The sequence below is a fragment of the Acanthopagrus latus genome, chromosome 17 (assembly GCF_904848185.1).
Source record: "Acanthopagrus latus isolate v.2019 chromosome 17, fAcaLat1.1, whole genome shotgun sequence".
Taxonomy (NCBI): Eukaryota; Metazoa; Chordata; class Actinopteri; order Spariformes; family Sparidae; genus Acanthopagrus; species Acanthopagrus latus.
The window spans coordinates 16,707,199-16,727,201 of record NC_051055.1 but is presented as its reverse complement, the minus strand read 5'-3'; the positions used below and the strand labels follow the sequence as shown (position 1 = coordinate 16,727,201).

At 40.5% G+C, this 20,003-nt stretch overlaps 4 protein-coding genes across 8 annotated transcripts; all 4 read right to left on the bottom strand.

Annotated features, from left to right (window-relative positions):
* Positions 1 to 260: 260 nt before the first annotated feature.
* LOC119006159 (uridine phosphorylase 1-like) lies at positions 261 to 3,774 on the bottom strand. The gene is made up of 7 exons (XM_037074575.1): positions 3,714 to 3,774; positions 2,353 to 2,464; positions 2,102 to 2,260; positions 1,827 to 1,941; positions 1,078 to 1,287; positions 847 to 993; positions 261 to 757 (listed from the first exon to the last, which is right to left on the bottom strand). The coding sequence occupies exons 1-7, from the start codon at positions 3,749 to 3,751 to the stop codon at positions 606 to 608; spliced, it is 933 nt and encodes a 310-aa protein (XP_036930470.1). The 5' UTR covers positions 3,752 to 3,774; the 3' UTR covers positions 261 to 605.
* Positions 3,775 to 4,864: 1,090 nt separating this feature from the next.
* Positions 4,865 to 9,187, bottom strand: LOC119006699 (uridine phosphorylase 1-like). 2 transcript variants are annotated; one of them, XM_037075680.1, is made up of 8 exons: positions 9,018 to 9,187; positions 8,755 to 8,902; positions 7,290 to 7,401; positions 7,032 to 7,190; positions 6,791 to 6,905; positions 5,999 to 6,208; positions 5,768 to 5,914; positions 4,865 to 5,679 (listed from the first exon to the last, which is right to left on the bottom strand). In XM_037075680.1, the coding sequence occupies exons 2-8, from the start codon at positions 8,793 to 8,795 to the stop codon at positions 5,528 to 5,530; spliced, it is 936 nt and encodes a 311-aa protein (XP_036931575.1). In that variant the 5' UTR covers positions 8,796 to 8,902; positions 9,018 to 9,187; the 3' UTR covers positions 4,865 to 5,527. The 2 variants fall into 2 exon arrangements, with proteins under 2 accessions (XP_036931575.1, XP_036931574.1); XM_037075679.1 differs by having other exon boundaries at positions 8,755 to 8,858; positions 9,018 to 9,186.
* Positions 9,188 to 10,340: 1,153 nt separating this feature from the next.
* gra (granulito) lies at positions 10,341 to 13,640 on the bottom strand. Of its 4 annotated transcripts, none has more exons than XM_037075684.1 (7): positions 13,484 to 13,640; positions 12,445 to 12,542; positions 12,237 to 12,295; positions 11,395 to 11,452; positions 11,145 to 11,251; positions 11,020 to 11,042; positions 10,341 to 10,833 (listed from the first exon to the last, which is right to left on the bottom strand). In XM_037075684.1, exons 2-7 carry the CDS (start codon positions 12,524 to 12,526, stop codon positions 10,806 to 10,808), a joined length of 357 nt encoding a protein of 118 aa, XP_036931579.1. In that variant the 5' UTR covers positions 12,527 to 12,542; positions 13,484 to 13,640; the 3' UTR covers positions 10,341 to 10,805. The 4 variants fall into 4 exon arrangements, with proteins under 4 accessions (XP_036931579.1, XP_036931577.1, XP_036931576.1 ...); XM_037075682.1 differs by lacking the exon at positions 13,484 to 13,640 and adding an exon at positions 13,345 to 13,460; XM_037075681.1 differs by lacking the exon at positions 13,484 to 13,640 and adding an exon at positions 13,052 to 13,303.
* Positions 13,641 to 14,179: 539 nt separating this feature from the next.
* rbm12bb (RNA binding motif protein 12Bb) lies at positions 14,180 to 19,911 on the bottom strand. Its single transcript, XM_037075678.1, has 2 exons — positions 19,641 to 19,911; positions 14,180 to 16,384 (listed from the first exon to the last, which is right to left on the bottom strand). The coding sequence occupies exons 1-2, from the start codon at positions 19,805 to 19,807 to the stop codon at positions 14,437 to 14,439; spliced, it is 2,115 nt and encodes a 704-aa protein (XP_036931573.1). The 5' UTR covers positions 19,808 to 19,911; the 3' UTR covers positions 14,180 to 14,436.
* Between the last annotated feature and the right edge of the window lie 92 nt (positions 19,912 to 20,003).

Genomic DNA, 20,003 nt, shown 5'->3' with positions numbered 1-20,003 from the left:
TCTCAAGAGCAGCCATTTACTTTTATTTTTAATGAGTAGTCAGCGGTGGTCAGGATGTTGGTCTGGACTCACAGGAGCACAAACCTCCTGCTTCACATGCTTGTGCACTTGCCCTTAAAAAAGAGAATGGTATGGATCCTGTGTAACTCTCAGGATGCAACATAAATAAAACAACTTCAGACTGCACAAGGCTTTATTAGTGATATCTCAACCAGTGAGATTTCTTTTCTCTTAGAGACATTTGTTGCAGAGTTTATGTTCTTAATAAATCACTTCAGAAGCCAAATCTAAAAAAAAAAAAAACAACAACAACACAACATTCATTCTGTTCGGTGATGGATATTTGTAGAGAGTTTTATGAAGCAGCCACCTTAAATAACACATATTTGATCACAAGAGACATAATTGCACAATGTCTGTCACTCAGTTAAACAGTATTCAAAGATCTCTTTTTCAGGAGCGTCATGAGAACAAGAAACATTCACGGAAACAGCACAACAAGGAAATAATTCAAATACACCAACAAAGAACAAAAAAATCATCAGATAACAAGGCTCGGAGATCTTTCACATGCCCTGACATAGCACGATAACTGTTGGTAGCACTTAGCTGCGTCCTGCTTTGGCCCTCAGCTGCTTCTTAATGTAGGAGCCGACCAGTATCTGAGGACGATGTTGGTAATCCTGAAGGACTTCGTGAGAGCTGCTCAGCTGATCCCCCTTCAGCCGATCCAGTAGCGTCACACAAACCACGGCCGCTTCACGTGACAAGAAATAAACCTTAGAACCTCAAACATCTGTGTTTTGTGTTGTCAAACATTTTCTCAGTTTTGTTGTATTTTCCTACCTCGCAGACCACTCAGCTTGCACATGGCAGCAAGAACAGTTGACTCCATTTCTATGTTGCAGACTCCTGCTTCATTGGCTCTCTTGAGGTAGTCCTGCTTATCCTTCTCAGTGTAGGAGCAGAAAGCACCATCCAGACGGGCCTGTCCTGACAGACAGAGAGATGGAAAAAGATGCATGTTACAGCTGAATGTGCAATATGATTAATGCATTGATCCATTAGAACGCAAACCTTCATAGAAATCCAGCGTGCACATGGTGTTGCCTATCACCGTCTCAAACTGGTTCAGCTCTTTGCTGCACTGCAACAGCTCCTCAGCCAGGCTTTGGTCCAGATCGGTGTTACGCACCACCGTCTTCCCCAGGATCACCTGCTCAAACTTGGGCTGGAAGGTGGCATCCACAGCCTGCTTGGTGATAACAACAGTACCAGGCCCAAGCCCTGAAAACCAAAAAAGGCAAAGGAGATAAACAATCAGGAGAATATGAACAGAAGTGTCCACAAGCTATAAAAACTCTCTTTGATCATGAAGCCTTCTGTGCAGGATCTATACTGCAGACTGGAGGCAGGCAGATCCGCATTGTACTCACTCGTCACTCGTCTTCTTCAAAGACAGAAATAAGTTGTATAACATATGCCGAATTTACAAGAAGCCCCAAATGATTGAGAATTTGCCACGGGTGGGCTTTCACAAAGTTAATATAGTTTCTCGCAGTTGAACAGCTTTAAAAATTGAGCAATTTCAGAAGGGGGTCTGGTGAATTTCTCTCAATTTCCTTTCCGTTTTTGATTGCAGTCGATGTGACTGCTTTGATGTATAGCACGTCGATGTTTAAGTTTGCTGTCTGCAGTTGTGAAAAAAGGTTCTGAAATTGTTGTAAATTGTTGTTATTCCCCAGTGTGTCAAGGAGAAAACAGGCCATTCTTGTAGTGTAATCAACTGTCTTCCAGAAAAGGAAGATCTTGGAGTTGTATCTTACCTATTCCACCTGATGTCCCGATGCGTATAACTGTCACATCTGTGCACCGTGCATGATGGAGGAGCTTTATCAGCTCATTCAGCATGATGCCAGTAGATGGCACGCCCATCCCATGCTGCAAGATAAAGCACAGACTTGTCAAACGCAAGGCAATTTCCCTTTTCTTTTTAATTGTTGGACCCTAAGCACAAAGATTACTATGATTAATACTATTTGTTAGTTAGCATTTGTGCACAAATGCAACAATATTATGATAGACCTTTATTCCTACATACACTGACAGAGAGTACAGGGCCAATTTTGTACATAGCAAAGCGATCTGTTCCAGCACAGATATTTGGATACTCTGATTTGGGGTCCTCCATATTGAGCTCAGCAGCGATGTACTCAATAAATGACTTCATTCTCCTCGGACTGCCCCCTACACACACAAACTGGAAGAAAAACACACACAAATGAACAGAACTAACTAAGAAAGTTATGGAGGTCAGTTTTGTACACAGAGGATTATCATAAAAGTGGTAACCTTGACATCACCAAACATAGCTGGCAGGTCGTGAGTTGCGGTTCCTAAGCTGAAGTGGTACAGGATGTCATCTTTCATCGCAGCCAGATGTGGGTTGGTCCCACAAACGGTGCTTGAGGAGAGAGGGAAACGGGTTTTAAAGAGTCAGGCGCTGCTAAAGAAGTCAATGTGGATGTGAGTTTGTTGTTCTGTTCTGTACATGTAACATCTATTGCATGTCTGTTCATCCTGGGAGATGTATCCCTCCTCTATGTCTCTCCCTGAGGTTTCTTCCATCTTTTATTCTCCTGTTAAAGGGTTTTTTTTTCTCAATATGGCAAGTTTTTCCTCCCTCAAATCGAAGGTCTGAGAACAGAGGATGTGGTTCACTGTAAAGACTGTGAAGCCCACGGGAGGCAATGTGATTGTGATTTTGGGCTACATAAATGAAATTGATTTGATTGATCTGATGCGGCCAGAACTGGAGAGTATTTATTTATTGAAAGAAGAGTTAAAAAAAAAAAAATTTAAAAAAAAAAACACTGAAGGCTTTCCTCAGTGGAAAATATGTTTTTTAAAATGTGTGTTTGCTGTTGCTTGGCAACATGCGAAGGAATAAGGAGGCGAGCTGCAACTTTATTTCTTCATTTACTGCTGCAATAACTTGCCTAATAGCATTAAAGCAGACCAAACGTTGAGGTGCGGCGACTGTAATGGTCCACTCACTTAACATCTGCAGCACTGGACATGCAGCTACATGTTCTAATAGCAAGGCAAACCACACTATCGCAAGTACTGAGTCTGAGCCCATGAGTCATTTGCAGATGATGATGACAAACAGAATGACAGTGTGCCACTCCCATTAACTAATCAGTCGTCATATATCTAGGTGTGAGATTAACAATTTTTCAGTTTGATTAACAAGCTATGTATCATTCACATTCACAATCGCTCAGCCAGGAACACAGTAGGATGCACAAGCAGGTGCCATTTTTAAACTGCTACCGTCAAAAAGCACCGCTGAAACAAAAAGCCCATTAGTATGACTAACAGCAAACTATAAATGAGCTCACCTGCCTCCTTCACACCATTTGATTGGTGGTCAGGGTCAGATCTCCCATGTGTCATTCTAAGTGACGTGAAATCTTTAATGTCTGTTTTTCTCAATTAATTTCAACGTAAGAATTAATAATGAATCATATTAAACTGAAACATCCAAACAATCTGGCAAGTCAGGTTGAACTGGATAGGGTGTAATAAGTGTAAACGTGTGTGTGTGTGTGTGTGTGTGTGTGTGTGTGTGTGTGTGTGTGTGTGTGTGTGTGTATGTAACCACACATTTTTCAACAAATAGCCCGTTAACAAACACACACCGTTCTTACCTGCATGATGCGCTCTGCCTGGCGTCCTTTGGATCCATCGTCCTGTTAAGAAATGTGCCATGAGACAGTGTCTCAGGACAGACCTGACCTGTAATCACGCCCCTAGGTTAAGTTGATGAACTTGTCCTGTCACATGCACTCACATGTACCTGCTGGAAATAACATGCATAATAATAATCCGCATTTTATGCTAGTGAGTTTAGCTAATTCGTTTCGCAAAAGGTTTCCTGCAATGGCAAAACAAAACTTACTTCATTCTACAATATAAATTGCAAGGTCATTTAATGAACTGCAAATTGATAAGACTATCTTTTGGAATTACTGTCCATCTTATTATCGTCTCCCATAATCATCATCATCAACATCACACCAGTGGACTACAGGTCAGTGAGAGATGGCAGCAGAATCAGTGCACAAAACAGATATAAACGCCTCTAAATAACAAGAAAACTGTTTTTTTTTTCCTCCTCCTGATTGTCAAAAAACAACTTACCCAGTTTGGAGCAAATACAGTCCAACAATGCAGGCGTTTTCCTGTCTCTAGATGTAAAGCACAAGTCTCAAAAAGCTCAGGAATACCTGTAGGTTTAACACAGTAGCAGAGTCTAGAAACCTCTCTGATGCTGCATCTGATGGTCAGAAACACCCAGTCACAGGATGAGATTCTTTTTTTAATTTCACTTTTATTTTACCAGGAAGTCCTCTTTAGGTAAAGCTCTTTTATTTACAAGAGTCAAAGTCGCAACATAGTAAAATGCAACATATAAAATCATTATACACCATCATCCTCCGTTTATAATTAACACAACAGCTAAAGGATCTTGTCAGGTAAACGTGGGTCATCTTTAGCTTTTGAAAAAAAACACAACAAAAAAAAAAATCAGTCTTTTTAACTTGTGCTCATAACTGAAGCCTCTGACAAAATGGTTCACATCCAACACGATGCAGTCATACGGTGGCCCTGAGGGTCCAAACGCAACATTTCACAAAACAACTAACCTGACAGATCAACCAGCTTCACATCAGCTGCTTGATCCAAAGGCCGAACACTCAGCTGCAAATAAAAACAGCTGACACTGAAACAAACGTTGTGTTGCTCCTTGCACCAAAAGCAAATCTGCTGAGTCAAAACATATCATAAAACAAACAACTTCAGATTTCATGAGGCTTTATTAGTGGCAAGACATCCAGTGGGATTTTTTTTTCAAAATGTACATTTTGTGGCAGGTTGTAGGTCCAACATGGCATACATTGTGTATAAAAAATACTCCAAGTGATAAATATTATAGCTGCTCTACATTTAAGGACACATGTTTATAAATAACAGTGGAATTTTTTGGTTTTCATGAAACAAGTAGTGACAGTTGAGGTGATTTTCTTACAGCACCATTGTAAGTAACCAAAAAAGTCATGAAAAGGTTCAAGCTTTATTCTTTTTAATAGATAAGGAACTTAACATGATGTCTAAAACAGAGGCAGCCTTAAAGTAAGCCATATTTGGTGGCTGTTGGCCGCTACATAACATATCAGACTCAAGAGGAAGCATAAGAGAAATAGTGCATGCTGGTATAATGTGACATTGAAATAAATAGAAGGCAGCACATGATTTCAAAAATTCAGCGGTTATTCTGGACATATTTTAAATGTATGGCTGCTGTTGAGCAAAATTAATGGATACAAAAAAATGTTTAAAGCTGAGTTATTGCATTGCAACATTTTCATTGTTTTATAAGATTTGCAGATTCGCAGATTTGCAGATTCGCAGATTTGCAGATTTGCAGATTCGCAGATTTTCAGCGCAACAACTGCTGCACTTAGCTGCGTCCTGCTTTGGCCCTCAGCTGCTTCTTAATGTAGGAGCCGACCAATATCTGAGGACGATGTTGGTAATCCTGAAGGACTTCGTGAGAGCTGCTCAGCTGATCCCCCTTCAGCCGATCCAGTAGCGTCACACAAACCACGGCCGCTTCACACAACAAAAAACAAATGTTAGAATCTCAAACATCTGTGTTTTGAGACAGAGAAAAATGTGTCAGGTACGATCAGCATCTTACCTCGCAGACCACTCAGCTTGCACATGGCAGCAAAAACAGATGACTCCATTTCTATGTTGCAGACTCCTGCTTCATTGGCTTTCTTGAGGTAGTCCTGTTTATCCTTCTCAGTGTAGGAGCAGAAAGCACCATCCAGACGGGCCTGTCCTGACAGACAGAGAGATGGAAAAAGATGCATGTTACAACTGAATGTGCAATATGATTAATGCATTGATCCATTAGGGTTCAAACCTTCATAGAAATCCAGCGTGCACATGGTGTTGCCTATCACCGTCTCAAACTGGTTCAGCTCTTTGCTGCACTGCAACAGCTCCTCAGCCAGGCTTTGGTCCAGATCGGTGTTACGCACCACTGTCTTCCCCAGGATCACCTGCTCAAACTTGGGCAGGAAGGTGGCATCCACCGACTGCTTGGTGATAACAACAGTGCCAGGCCCAAGCCCTGAAAATCGAAAGTGGCAAATGAGATCATCCAAAAGAGGAGAAAGCTTTGATTTTCAAAAGGCATTGTTCATATATGAAACGACACAGAAAAAAAACAAAAATACCCAAGGAAGTTCTTGAACCTTCTATTTTAAATTGTTGCAAGTGATGTATATTTCGAATTCAATCTGTAATTCAGTGGTTCAATCTACTACAATGTAGTCCTAGTTTTTATAAATGTGGACTGTATATTCAAAGATATGCAACAACACCCACTGATTTATGCCACATTTAGAATAACAATGATTGGTATATATCAGAAATAATCTCATTAACTTGCTTTAACATATTAAAAACGCTTATTTGAAAATAACTATCATCATTGCATAGCTACTATTCACAAAAAACATATAAAATGACAAAACAAAATTTATAAAGTTTGGGCTCCCTCTTGTGGTGACACTAAGAAAAGGCATCTCACTTAAATTGGACCACGCAGCAAGTTTTTTTGTCCAGTCACGCAATTTCCTCTTACATCATCTCACACGGATGAATTATTACAATGAGTGTTATCAGCCAAAATACCGGTCAAATAACTTACCTATTCCACCTGACGTCCCAATGCGTATAATTGTAACATCTGTGCAACGTGCATGATGGAGGAGCTTTATCAGCTCGTGCAACATTATGGCAATGGAGGGGATGCCCATCCCATGCTGCAGGATAAAGCACAGACATGTTAAACATAACTTTCACTTCTATCTGATTTGAACACAAGTGATTAGGTTAGCATTCGTTTACAAAATACAAAAACACTGTGATAGAACTTTGTTCCTACATACACTGACAGAGAGTACAGGGCCAATTTTGTACATAGCATAGCGATCCGTTCCAGCACAGATATTTGGATACTCTGATTTGGGGTCCTCCATACTGAGCTCAGCAGCGATGTACTCGATGAATGACTTCATTCTCCAGGGACTACCCCCGACACACACAAACTGGAAGAAAATACACGCAGAATAAGAGAAATAACTTCAAAATTAAGATTATCGTGGCAGTGATTTCTTTCCACATGTGAATATTGTAAAAATCTTTACTTTGACATCACCAAACATCGCTGGCAGGTCGTGGGTTCTGGTTCCTAAACTGAAGTGGTAGAGGATGTCGTCTTTCATCGCATCCAGGTGTGGGTTGTTCACACAAACAGGGCTTGAGGAGAGAGGGAAACAGGTTCTAAGACCAAATATTCAATTTTTCACCACTCATTCAGTTTAAAAACAGATCTGAGAGGTGGGCAGAGATTTGTTGTTTAGCGTACCTGCACTGATATAAATGCTACAATGGTCAATCAACACCTCACTAAAGCAATTTCAACAAAAGCTTACACAAAGGTAGGATTTATGGTAGGAATGTTGTACTGGACCGAGCAAGGGATAATGCACAACGATATGTCCATTATCAGGAACAGATGTACACGGTCACGGACCACACCAGTCATTTACATGTTATGCCTTTTATAATCAAAATGCAACGTTTTCGCGTAATAACTTTAAAAGGCAACACCTGTGGGACTGACTGATAGCTTGAACAATCATTACAATCCTATGAGGTCTTAAGGCAATGGGAATGCTGTTAACTAGTCCAGTAAATAGGACGAGCCTCAGATCAGATGTGGCACCAGGAGGTAAACTCATCCTTGGCAAGGCACCCTGCAGCCAATAAGAATTGTTTTTTTTTTTCACCCAGGCCATGGATAAAATAGTTGTAGGCTGGCACCTGAATCAAGATGTATATACTACACATTTATCAGAAAATTAAGATGTATAAAGTGTGATAATGTGTGGTTTCAGTGTTTGGATGTTAAGATTAAATGACCCTTTAAGAAGAATCAACAGTATATGTGTGGATGCTTATCAGTTCAGTTAGTATAGAGTAAAAACATTCAGGGCAACATACTAATGAGTCACTAAGTCAATCCCTTATATACTGAGCCAGCATTGTTTGCTTTGTAGCTCACCAGATAGTGTTCCTGAAAAGAAAAAAAGGTGAATTTCCCCACCGAGAGATCAATAAAGTTTTATCTTATCTTATTTAGTATGGTAAGCCTCTCCTCACCACAAGCCACAGGGGACAAAAATGAAACTGAAACCCAGTGACACTGAAAAAACAGAGCTGCCTGCATAAAATGAATGTCACTGAAAAAAGACAGGAATACACATCAAAATAAAAAAATAAAAAAAGAAGATTTCAGAATAAAATGAAATATAATGTGCCATCTGTTTAAGTTGAACTATTTTTTTCTGGTCCAATATGCCTTATTGTGTCACCGGCGATGACAGTGCCGTGTTTCCTATTTTCCAGTTAAGGTTTGGTTTTATGCCAGCGATGCCGTATCCTGTCACACCCGGTAGTTTCCTCATTACAAACAACATTACAGATACCTTAAAACACAGCCTGTATCAAGCGTGACACAACCTTGCCTATACCAGCTGTTTAACAAAGACACGCGTTTTTAAAAGGACATCAAGACATTAAGTTTGACACTGGACGTGAACTCCTCACCCGCTGCATGGCGCGGTTCGCTTGTCGTCCTTTGGGTCCATCTTCCTGAAGTCAAGCAACCTCTACCAGCACCTGGAGGTTACACACTGGGCTGTAGTCTTCACCTAACATGTGAACATGTGGTGGGACACTGTAGTCAGTTTTCAAACTGAGAACACGACCCCCAGCGTAGATTCTCATCAGACATCGCAGCACTCAACACTTTATCTTTATCTCCGCGGGGGAGATAAAGAAAAAAATGAGATAAATAATTCTATATTTACCTTCAAGATGAGATAATGCAGTAAAACAAGCGACCAGACAAGCACTGGACAGGTTCCACCTCTGGAATGTACTGTTTGACCGCCGTTTCCTCCGTTTCTGACTAATTAATTTCGCTCTCTGAACATCTGACGTCAACACCGTAACGTAAGCGTCCAGCCCACAGAGGAGCGTGCCGTCCAGCACGTAACGAGCGCCGTAACCATGGCCACAACAAGCGCAGTGACTGCGTTGGCCCGGCGTTGCTGCGGTACGTTAACGTTAGCGCGTCCGCCATATTTGATGTGGGAAGGTCTTGTCCGGTAAACACGTCCGACAAGTAGACGTGAGAACGGTGGGTTTCCTGGTTGAGAAGCACTAACGTTCACATTTACCAGATGTTGATGAATCATTTCTGTATTCAGTGATTCATGTTTATTTAAGTGCGAACAATGACAATCAGTGAGACTATTTTTTTTTTTTTTAACAAACTGTAATGAAGAATTGAAACTTGCAGTAAGTCTGCCTGCTTTTCTTTTAGTAGTGAATTGATATAGTATGTCTTGTTATTGGAAGGTTGCTGGTTCGATTCCCCTGGTCTGCATATCAAAGTGTCCTCGTCACTTTGGACAAAAGCATCTGCTAAATGTAACTGTAGATCACTGCCAGAGCTGGAATACTTCTGAAGGTTTGCATGTTGATTTCGATAGATGTTTTTGGATGGCGGCCGACCTGACCTTCAGACCCAAAGTTTCAGTATTTGAAGAGCTGTGAAACCCAATGTGCCAGGATTACTATCTTACCAAGAGGAGCTTTAAGTAGAGTACTTGAGTAAATGTACTGTATATTCCACCCAGTGAAAATATGTGAGGAAACAATGGTCCATTTATACATCCAACAGACAAGCAGCAACATTATGATTTATTCACATTCAAGTCATTCTCCAGTCCAATATTCACTCTCACTTAAGTACTGTTTTGGTCTCCACGAACACCGGAGGAGAAATTTGACTCTTCAGTCGCCAAGTGCTCCACTGTGTTCTGCAGCTACTTGAACTCTTTGGTCTGCTGTTTGCTTCTGGGAAGGTAGCATTCAGTGGGTTTACCAGAGGTGTTTCTAACAAGCAAAGCTGCTAACTGAAGCTGGAAATGAGGATGATAACAGTTGAGGCCCACAAAACCAAATACAGTTAGCTAAAATACTCCAAAAGCACTGAGGGGTACTGCACAGCTGGGTGACCTTTCTCTGTATGTCTATCACAACAAGTGAGATCTAGTATAAAAAGATTCATTGTTGCAGCTTTAAGTTTTAATAACAGAAAGAAAGAAAAGGTTCACACACCAAACTGTTGAGTCAGACTGTACTTTATGAGAGAAGTCCACATGTTTAGTAACACACGTTCAATCACAATGCAGATGATACAGCAGATGACTTCAGGTAGGGTTTACTATTCATGACTCTAGTATGGTGAGAGATTATGCTTTTTTTCCCCCCAGTAGTTTCTTTAAACGAAACATTGTCACCACAGCTCAAAAGCAGCCAATATATATTTTTTTTTTAGAACATTTTTACAAAATACACATATTTCACTGCAACCATTCACAGCAGAAAATGTTAGAAAAACACAATACTCAAGCAAATAAAGTGTTTTTTAGTGTTAGGAATTTGTGCAACTTCACATCAAACTCTTATCAAAATAATAAACGTGCAAATTAAAATTTTTTAAGTTATATTCACCAAGAAAAGCAAGTAGAAAGAAAAAAAAAAGACAAGAGAAGCACTCTTTGGGTAGTCAACACCTGGGGAATTTTTTAAGGTGAGTGAAGCCTTTCTGCCATCCTAAAAACAGAGAAAATATGAATTAATACACCATGCTGAATAAAACAAAGTTGGAGGGTTAGAATTAGTAAGAACAACAGGTAGTGAAACAGGGTTAATAAACATAAAAGCTGTAGTTCACTGTATTAATCTGCACTCATTCAAATCAGAAGTTAATCAGATCACATCATTAGAAATTAGACTCACATTTCATGGTCACCAACATCTCTCTGTTAAAACAGAATAAAAACATTAATCTCTCAATCAATCAATCAATTTTGACCATATAGTGAGCATACCACAATAAAATAGAACACCAACACACAACTTACTGCTTCAGTTAAGACTATGGGGTGCTCGGGCAAGAATTCCGGCTTCTTCCTGGCCTCAGGACAATTCGCCAGCGCGATTAAAAAATCCCTTGTGTAAGATATTCTGCCTACAGCATAAAAACATACACACTGAAATTAACATCATAAGAGAGCACCACCACTGTAACTAATAGTTTGGGGAAAATAGCCCAGCTTCCACATGAGCAGAAATGCATGCACATTTATGCGTTCATTAAAAGTCATGTCTTACCTTCTTTCTGTTTGTGCATGTTGACAATCTTGTAGAACTGCTCTATCTCGTCATTTGCCTAGCAAGCAGAACATTAGAAAACTGTTGTCTGAATCAGCTGCTTAACAAACGCAATTTTATTTTCTGTTAATTTGAAGTTAATGGTTACAATGAGTGAATCAGTGACACTAGAATACTGACGAGTTGAACCGACCAATTAGTACTTTGAACAAAAGTGTGCTTGGCAACAACTCAATACAACTGTTTACATCACCGAATGCCAAACATTTTACAGTTGTAGGTTCTCTAATGTGATAATTTGCTGCTCTTTTCTTTTGTACTGCTGGATGAATATGTCTTGGTTTTGCACTGTTGTTCAGGCAAAACAAGCTGCAATATGTGACATGCCATTTTCAGTTTTTGTTTTTGTTGCATGTTACAGATTAATTGATAACTATTAACAGAATAATCTCTAACAAGGGTGCCCAAACGTCTTCCTTTGGAGGGCCTCAGCTGAAACTTAATGGTGGGGTGTGGGCCGTAAGCAAGCAGCTACTGCATTGTGCTGTGTTGTATTAAGATGCAAAATGGTACCAGGATCCAAAGTTACCATTATTGAAGTGTCACACTGCATGCTGTTTTCATATTATGAAATATTGTTAATCATTAGGGCTACATGTTAAAAGCCCATTTTTAACCTCACAACTCATTAAACAGCATTAACATCAGATTTTTATTTTATTTTTTACCAAAGAACATCTGGCCAAACAAACCTTGTGCCGCGCCAACTTTGGCCTCTGTTCTGCCTTGATCTATTATGAAATCATTTCAACCCTGTACCATCTTCCAAGGGGATTTCTTACCTCTTGATGCACCACCTCCATCAGTGCCTGTGCACATGTAGCAGCATTTACGTTGGGCTCTAAATGAAGTGATACAGGTCTCATAAGAGCATGTCATTAAATAAGAACACGGTACATTTCAAACTAACACCTTTGACCGGTTCCCATTACTTAGACCAATGTGGTACGGGTTCCCATTACTTAGACCAATGTGGTACGGACTGCTTACCAATTACACCATGGAGGTAGCGGCGCAGGGGTCTGGCTGGCTCCAGATGTTTCTGGAGGACTCTTCTCCTTGATACCTCCATGCTGGTGTCAGTGAGGCTTAGACATATACAAGGCTTTCTCATCACATTTATATTCAGTAGTATTCTATGACTAACTTTCTAATACTCTCGTCATTTGCTTTATGCAGGGGACTTTGTTGACTGTTAGTGATCCTGCAGTAGGTCAAAGCCACCAGCTGCATATCAGCAATAAATCTCTAAAATGTGTAATGGTTACTGTGTAAATTCTTTCTACTGATCTGACAGATGTGAGATATAAAATAGTACTTTAAGTATTTATCAAATAGATCATTAGTATCCTACATATTTTAATCGTCAATAACGTTTAGTTTCTCAAGAGGAAAAAGTATGTGCTAGAAAAAAACAATTACCAGACACTAGCCAGGTTGAGCGTAGCCTGCCAGCTAACGTGAACAATTCCAACTCGCACGATTTAAATTGGCCGTATTAGCTTAAGTAGATTAACTGTAAGCTAATTTGAAATACATACATGATCTATCAACACTAACGTTAGTTGCAGAAGGCTGTTGATAGCTCCATTTGTACCTTGAATGGCCATGAAAAAGACAGCTTTGGTAAACAGGTGGACAATTGTTGCCCACCACAAAGTGTTGCATGGCAGACATCTGTGTGGACTGCATGATAACGGCGAGCGGCTACCATTGTTCAACGTTTACGAATCACCGCATCTCTAACGGTCAGAACTATGTAACTCGTTTCAACATTAACACGAAGCAAACACGACTGTTGTCATTATAATTATTCATCTAAAAACTGTCGACCTTGAATAACTGTCAAAAGCAACTTAAAATGATGCAAAAGTTGGAACTTATCCGCACCCCTCCATCTAGATATTTCCAGGATTCTAGCTAGTGACATTAGCATGACAACAGCTAACTCGTTCGGGAAAGGTCTGAACTCACGATGTAATTTAGTTGTATCATTTATAAATAAGATGTGTCACGTTTGATTATTCACCTGCACTCTTACAAAATTCCCTCAGCGTGGCTTTCTCTCTGCTCGCTCCACCGGTGACATGCTAGTCAAAGCAAAACTGTTACTTCCGTCTAAGAACTTTCAAAATAAAATATTGAATGTCCTTATTAGTCAGTGTGTGGTCATAATAATGAACATACATTATTTAAATAATGATGCTCTCGTAGATCTCTCAACATATCATTATGAAGGTGTCAGTAATGCCACCAAATTCCTTTTTTTTTTTAAATATGTGCATCTTCATGTTAAATTATTTTTTTTCCTCAACACCTTAATCGTAATAATTCATATGATATCAGTGCACTTTCCACGTTCAAACTCATAGTGGTGACTCTTTCTTGCTCCAGTGATTCATTTCACAGGTCTGCTGGATTTTACAAACATCACAAACTGTATATCCCAAATTAATATTCAATTATGACCAAAAAAAAAAACACTCACTGATCTCAAAAGTTACCAGCAACATTTTTTTTTCTTACTTGCGATTACTAGAACACTGGTTTATGTTGTTAGCTCAGTTAAGTGACAGATGTCTGAAGAAAAAAAGACAAATCAAAGGTTTTATTTGTTATTTTTTATTTAAAAAAAAAAAACACTTGGTCAAAAGATGGTCAAAACAAAATGTACATACATTTTTTCAGTGTGTGACCATTTGAATTACACACAATTTTTTTTTGGGGAAAACCAAAACCTCAGTACTTCAATTAAAGATGAACATTGCATACAAACTTTTTTCAAACTATGATGTCTAATCACTTCTTTTTTTTTTTACTCAGTAGAAAAAAACAAACTATATACCTAAATTCATAGTGTTCACAATCACATAAAGCCATGCCAGAATCATGCTGTCATCAACTGTGTGTCAATCAACATTTTGTGTATGTCTAAACCACACTGCACGGGCATGTTAAGTGCCATGTAAAGCAACGTCACCATCACACAAGCAGTAGCTGTATTTTTCTTGGACCTATCGGTCTTCCACTCAGTTCCTGAATTGCGGTTAACGCCTCCTGACGGGACTGAAACAATGCAGTTGCAGATCCTTTAGGTTTTCCACTGGGGTCATACTGCAGTGAAACAGATCCAGGGATAATGCGATATCCATAGCAGAAGTCATAGATTTCTTCATTTCTGATTTGAAAAGGCAAGTTAGCTAGCTGCACACGGGTGGGACCATCAAAATGCTGCTCAGAGGGACCAAAGTCATCACGGACGCCATTACCCCTGTCTTGTGGAGTGTAAGGGCCTCCTGCATAGGGCTCATAATCCCAGCCTCCTTGTTTATGACTCTGTACATTAGTCATGGGTAAGTTACCATCAGGAGGAACCCTAAAGTTAGGGTAATCAGAGTCACCAGGCTGATAAAGTGCCTTGCTGCTCCTTCCCAAGAACGGCTCTTCTCTTGGCCGTGGCTGCTGCACAACTGACCCTTGAACCACTGGTGGCTCAACACCCAACTGCTGCATCTGTGAACGTGAAATGCATTTCAGTATGACTTCCGACCCAAGAAACCTCCGTCCATTGAGAGAGAGTGCAGCCATGGCCTCTGCCTCGGACTGGAAGAGAATCAAAGCCTTTCCGACCCCAGCTCCTTTCTGGTCACGCAGCATGAACACCTTGTCTTCTGTGACATTAAACCCAATGAAGAAGTCCATGATTTCAACTTTCCGCACATCAAATGGCAGGTTTCGCACAAACACACACAATTTCTCAGAGTCATAACCATCATTTGGATAGGATGGAGGCCCCTCCTGAAACCTCTCGGAGTCCCCAGGACGTCCGTCACCAATGTTCTGAGATTCCAGAAGAGAGATCATTTTCTCTCTTGAGATTGGGCGTGTAGAAACCCATCTGTTGAGAAACAACCTTTTTTCATGAGATAAGGCATCACAGTAGTCACGCAGACTCTTGAAGAGCACAAAGGTGGCTCTGGTTCTTTTCCCATCACTGTCCATTAGGTGTAAGATCTGGTCATCCTCGAGCTTTGCACTACGGAAAAGGTCTTTGATGTGTTCTTTTTCTGCGGCATAGGACATATTTTCTAACAGGACGCAGTACTCGTCATCAGTAGGAGCAATGGGCCTCTGGGCAAAAGGTGACCTTGACCTTGCATGATGTTGTGGATTCCTCTGATTGCGAATAGGTGATCGTTCTCTTTGAAAGTTGTTGCCCGTTTTCACATCCATTGACACTTTAGCAGAAACCTGGCGCCATTCATCCTCTGTTGTTGGGGAGACCTCCACATACCTGGACCCAATGTATCTCCTGTCCCTCTTCAGGGCTTCATATGCATCCTCTCTTGTTGCAAATTTGACAAGACCTTTCCCATTCTTTAAACCATTTCCATTTTTCAATAAGACTATTTTCTCAACAAGTAAACCACTGAAAAAGTCACGGACCTCTGCTTCTGTCACAGCGAAAGGCATTCCTCTTAGAAACACATGCAGGAAATCATCAGCGTTTGAATTCCTCTGGTGCTGGGGGGGAGGGGTATGACCAGATCTGCTACCCGACCTCCTGCCCATATCAGGGTCGACAGATCTTCTATCACGTCTTGCACTCTCCTCAAGTCTCCTCTTCTGATCTAGCTCTGCACTTTTTGTACTTCTTTCAAGAATGCTCTGCATCTCCGTTTTACTACTTAGCAGCAATGTAACAGGCGAACCACGGATATATCCACCGGAGCGAATCATGGCTCTTCTTGCATCTTCATCTGAAGCAAATATAATGAAAGCCTCCTCTCGCTCCCCACCAATTATATGCACCCCTCCATCCGGAATTTTGAGGCCAGTGAAGAACTTGCGAATATCCTCAGAGCCTGCTGTGATTCTCAATCCCTGTAAACGGATGACGACTGCCATGCTGAAGCACAAACAACAGCACCTGTAGACAGAAGGGTATAGAACAGGATTATTCCCAACAGAGCTTCTCCAGCTCAGCTTTAATTTCCTGGCATTCCAATATCACACCACTGAACTGGAATGGCAATGTTAGATACCGGACGTCAGAAACAAAGGACACTATTACGATCAATGCCCACAACAGCAAATTTTAAAAAACGGGTAACTGCCAATTGGGGAGGATAACAATCCAACATAAACTGCAGCTTCCACCAACATACAATAACAACCAATACGTTTCGCCATAATAAAAGTAACAGCAAGAGTAAATAAAAACGGAATCGCACTTAGCAGAGCTACGCCAAGGCCCAACAGTCTTTTTCATCCCATCAATTTCTTTTAAGATCACCAGATCTACAAAGGACATGAGAACAAAACAATGCATCTGGAATTATAATCTCCATTGTATTGGAGAAACAATTCTTATCAGAATCCTAATAAAAATGTTCTCACTGAGTTACCAGCTACCTAAATATTACTGATCATTTCATCAAGATCTATGGAAATATTCTTTGACAAATCATAATAAATGTCCAAAAAACATCCAATTGCACAATTTAAAAGCAAGAGAGAGAAATTTCCTGGATCTGTCTCTTTATCAAAAAAGACACCGAAAGATAATGGGGTCTACTCTGAGGTGAGACTCATCCTCCATCCAGGTTTTATGGAAATCCCTTCAGTTGTTTTTGTGTTATCCTGCTGACAAACCAAACAACAAATGGATGGTGAAAATCTCCTTGATCGGTAAAAAGAATGAAGTTCCATCCAAGACCCTTTACAAACACGACTTCATGATCACACCAATTTAAGAAAACACAGTTGGCACAGCATTCACCATACATATAAAATGTTAGACCAAGCAAGCAACACAATTTCTATCATTATCCAACGTAGCCATCATTTCATTTGGACTTTTCGCAAACATTAATGCTGCATCCAGGTGTTGTGCATCACATTGGTAGGTCAGAAATGTTCCAAGTTTAACACCATCCATTACACTTTGTGATATCCAAAATTTTATATCACAATATTGTCCTGCCACAATATCGCGAAAGACATTATCGTCTTACAGCAAAGACGATATGTAGCCTCTTTCAAATCCCTTGGAATACCATTGTCTCCTGCTTTAAACCTGAAATATTGCCACCCTGGCAACATATCACAATAACTGGCAGTGCTTGGTCAAATATCAATAAGTGTCCTGCCACTGCTGCCAAAATGAAAGCCAAGTGATACTGTAATAGCTGTTCAATATCATAAAAAATATTGCATAGGACAGCAAACATTCAATAAAAATATTTGCTCATTTTTAGTCTCAGCCAAAGCCTACTGACCACCAAAGTAATCGAGTGAACTGTGAACAAGTATCTTTCCAAAGCACTTAGAGGGACCTACAACAAAGGACCGCCTTGTTGATACAGCAAACATTTGGTGTTGAAATGCAGACTAAAAAGAAGGCAGATTTTCAACATGGACACAGCTAATGCACAGCAAAGACAATAACATTTATCACTGCACAACATCTACATGGCATTTGTAGTTGCTACTTCATCAACAGTTACGAACCCACAAAAGCACATCCACATCTGATGCTCAGTAACCACATGCAATAAAGCACCACAAGAAACACTGATCTCTAAACAAGAAATACTTGTGCCAAGACCGTCAAATGTGTGTATGGCAGTTGTAAATTGCTCGCCACTTGTTTGTGCCTTTAAAACGTCATAGTCAAGGGCATACATGATAGCTACGAGGGACGCACTACCTCGTACTAGCAGAAAGGCACTGAAATCAGAATGTCTCATCACTTGTGAAGATTCATCCATTGCATCCCTGCTTTGCTCCAACTCCTCTAACAGCAGTTCCAAAATATTCCATTAATGCCAGAAAAAAGACCGGTTGTGGATCGCAGTTGATTACTCTACTCCGCTGCTGTAGTCCATTTAGTCCAGATGCTGGTGTTCTGTTCATCCAACAGTAGCAGTCTGCCCTTTTCCTGTTACCCCCTTCTTGCCGCTTTCAAATTCACCCAGGCCAATCCAGTCTTTTCCCGCCACTTCCATTATTTGCCAGCAGAGATTTTCTTGTCAAAGAATCACAATTTGCTAACTTTGTGTATACTCATTATAATGCAGGTTTCAGTCTTCATCATGTAGTACAAATTGGAACATGATGCCAAAACAGTGTTTCACTCTAAAGTGGACTGGATCATTTTTATATAGCATTGGACAAAACTTTCAAATTTAAAACAAGTTCATACAACACTCATGCTTAATCATTATTTGTATTCCCTCTTGAGTTTTCAGACATAGCTAGACCCTGACCAGTATGTTGGTTAATGAAATTATGGCTATGTGTGGGCTGAATTGTAGTTCTGTACTTAACCTTCACTTCAGCTTTTCCTTGGTTCTAAGAACAGGATTGGGTCAATTGTAAACAGTTACTTTCACTGAATTTAAAGGTTTATCACCGCTTGGTACTCATTGTGACATAGATTGCTACTTTCTCCAAGTCCCCAATACATGAAGTGAAAGCAAACAGCAATTTGGTCAAATTGGCTATAATATGCACCACAAAGTGAGTAAAAGTCTGTCTCAATGATACTGCACTGCACAAAGTCAAAGTCCTTGCAGAGACATACTTGCCCCTTAAAGCCGATTCTGTTTTTAACTTCACCCCCTCGAGTTGGGCTGTAAACCCAACACGACCTTTGTCACACACCGCTCTTCACTAGCATCACAACACCAAAGCAGCTTTGATTTTCACAAACGACAGCACGCACAGCCAAACTCTAAATATCTGTCACACGACCCAAGTTTAACGCCAGTCACAAAGAACACAGAGCAGTGGCCTGTTTATAAAGGAAATGCGTAACAACCCGGAAGAGTGGCACCGCAGCATCAGCGCGGCTACCCCAAAACACACTGCCATCCTGTCACCATTCATGGCGCTGGCATGTTATCACCAACCCGAAAAGTTAATCGGCAATATGTTACAAAACATGTTTCCTGTCAATATACTGTACGTCGTATGGCTTCCGTAGTTATGGAGGAAGCAAACATTCTGTCAGAACATAGCTCAACAAAACGTCGCGCTTTGCTAACGTTAGCTACGTAGCCTGCCAGGCCTCTAGCTTTAGCGTTAGCTCCACTGACGGGCAGGACTAGCCTACGGCAGTGACGATGCATTCCTTATTTATAACACCTCAGTATGGCTTTCTAACCCGGAGCGACACTTACACAATTGACAAGCACTGATTGTCGTGCCAAAAATCAAGAATAGCGAAAAGGTTCTGTTCGAGTTCAGTCGTGCGTGTCTCCCGTCTCGAATTTTCTTCTTCTTCGTCGTCGTCTTCCTCTTCTTCGTCTTCTTCTGTGTTAAGTCTAACCGGCGAGGTGCAAACCATCGTGCACGCGGCGTGCCGCCGCCTACTGTAGAGGAGTGCATAGCATCATGTCATCATAGAGAGAACCCCGGCTGTGATGTAAATACAGCACTTGCTGCTTTTCATTGTCCAACAGACCTTTTCATGTTAAACTCCTTTCCAAATTCTACAAACATGTAATTTTGTCTTTACTGCGTCCGGGTCTTAATCCTAAATT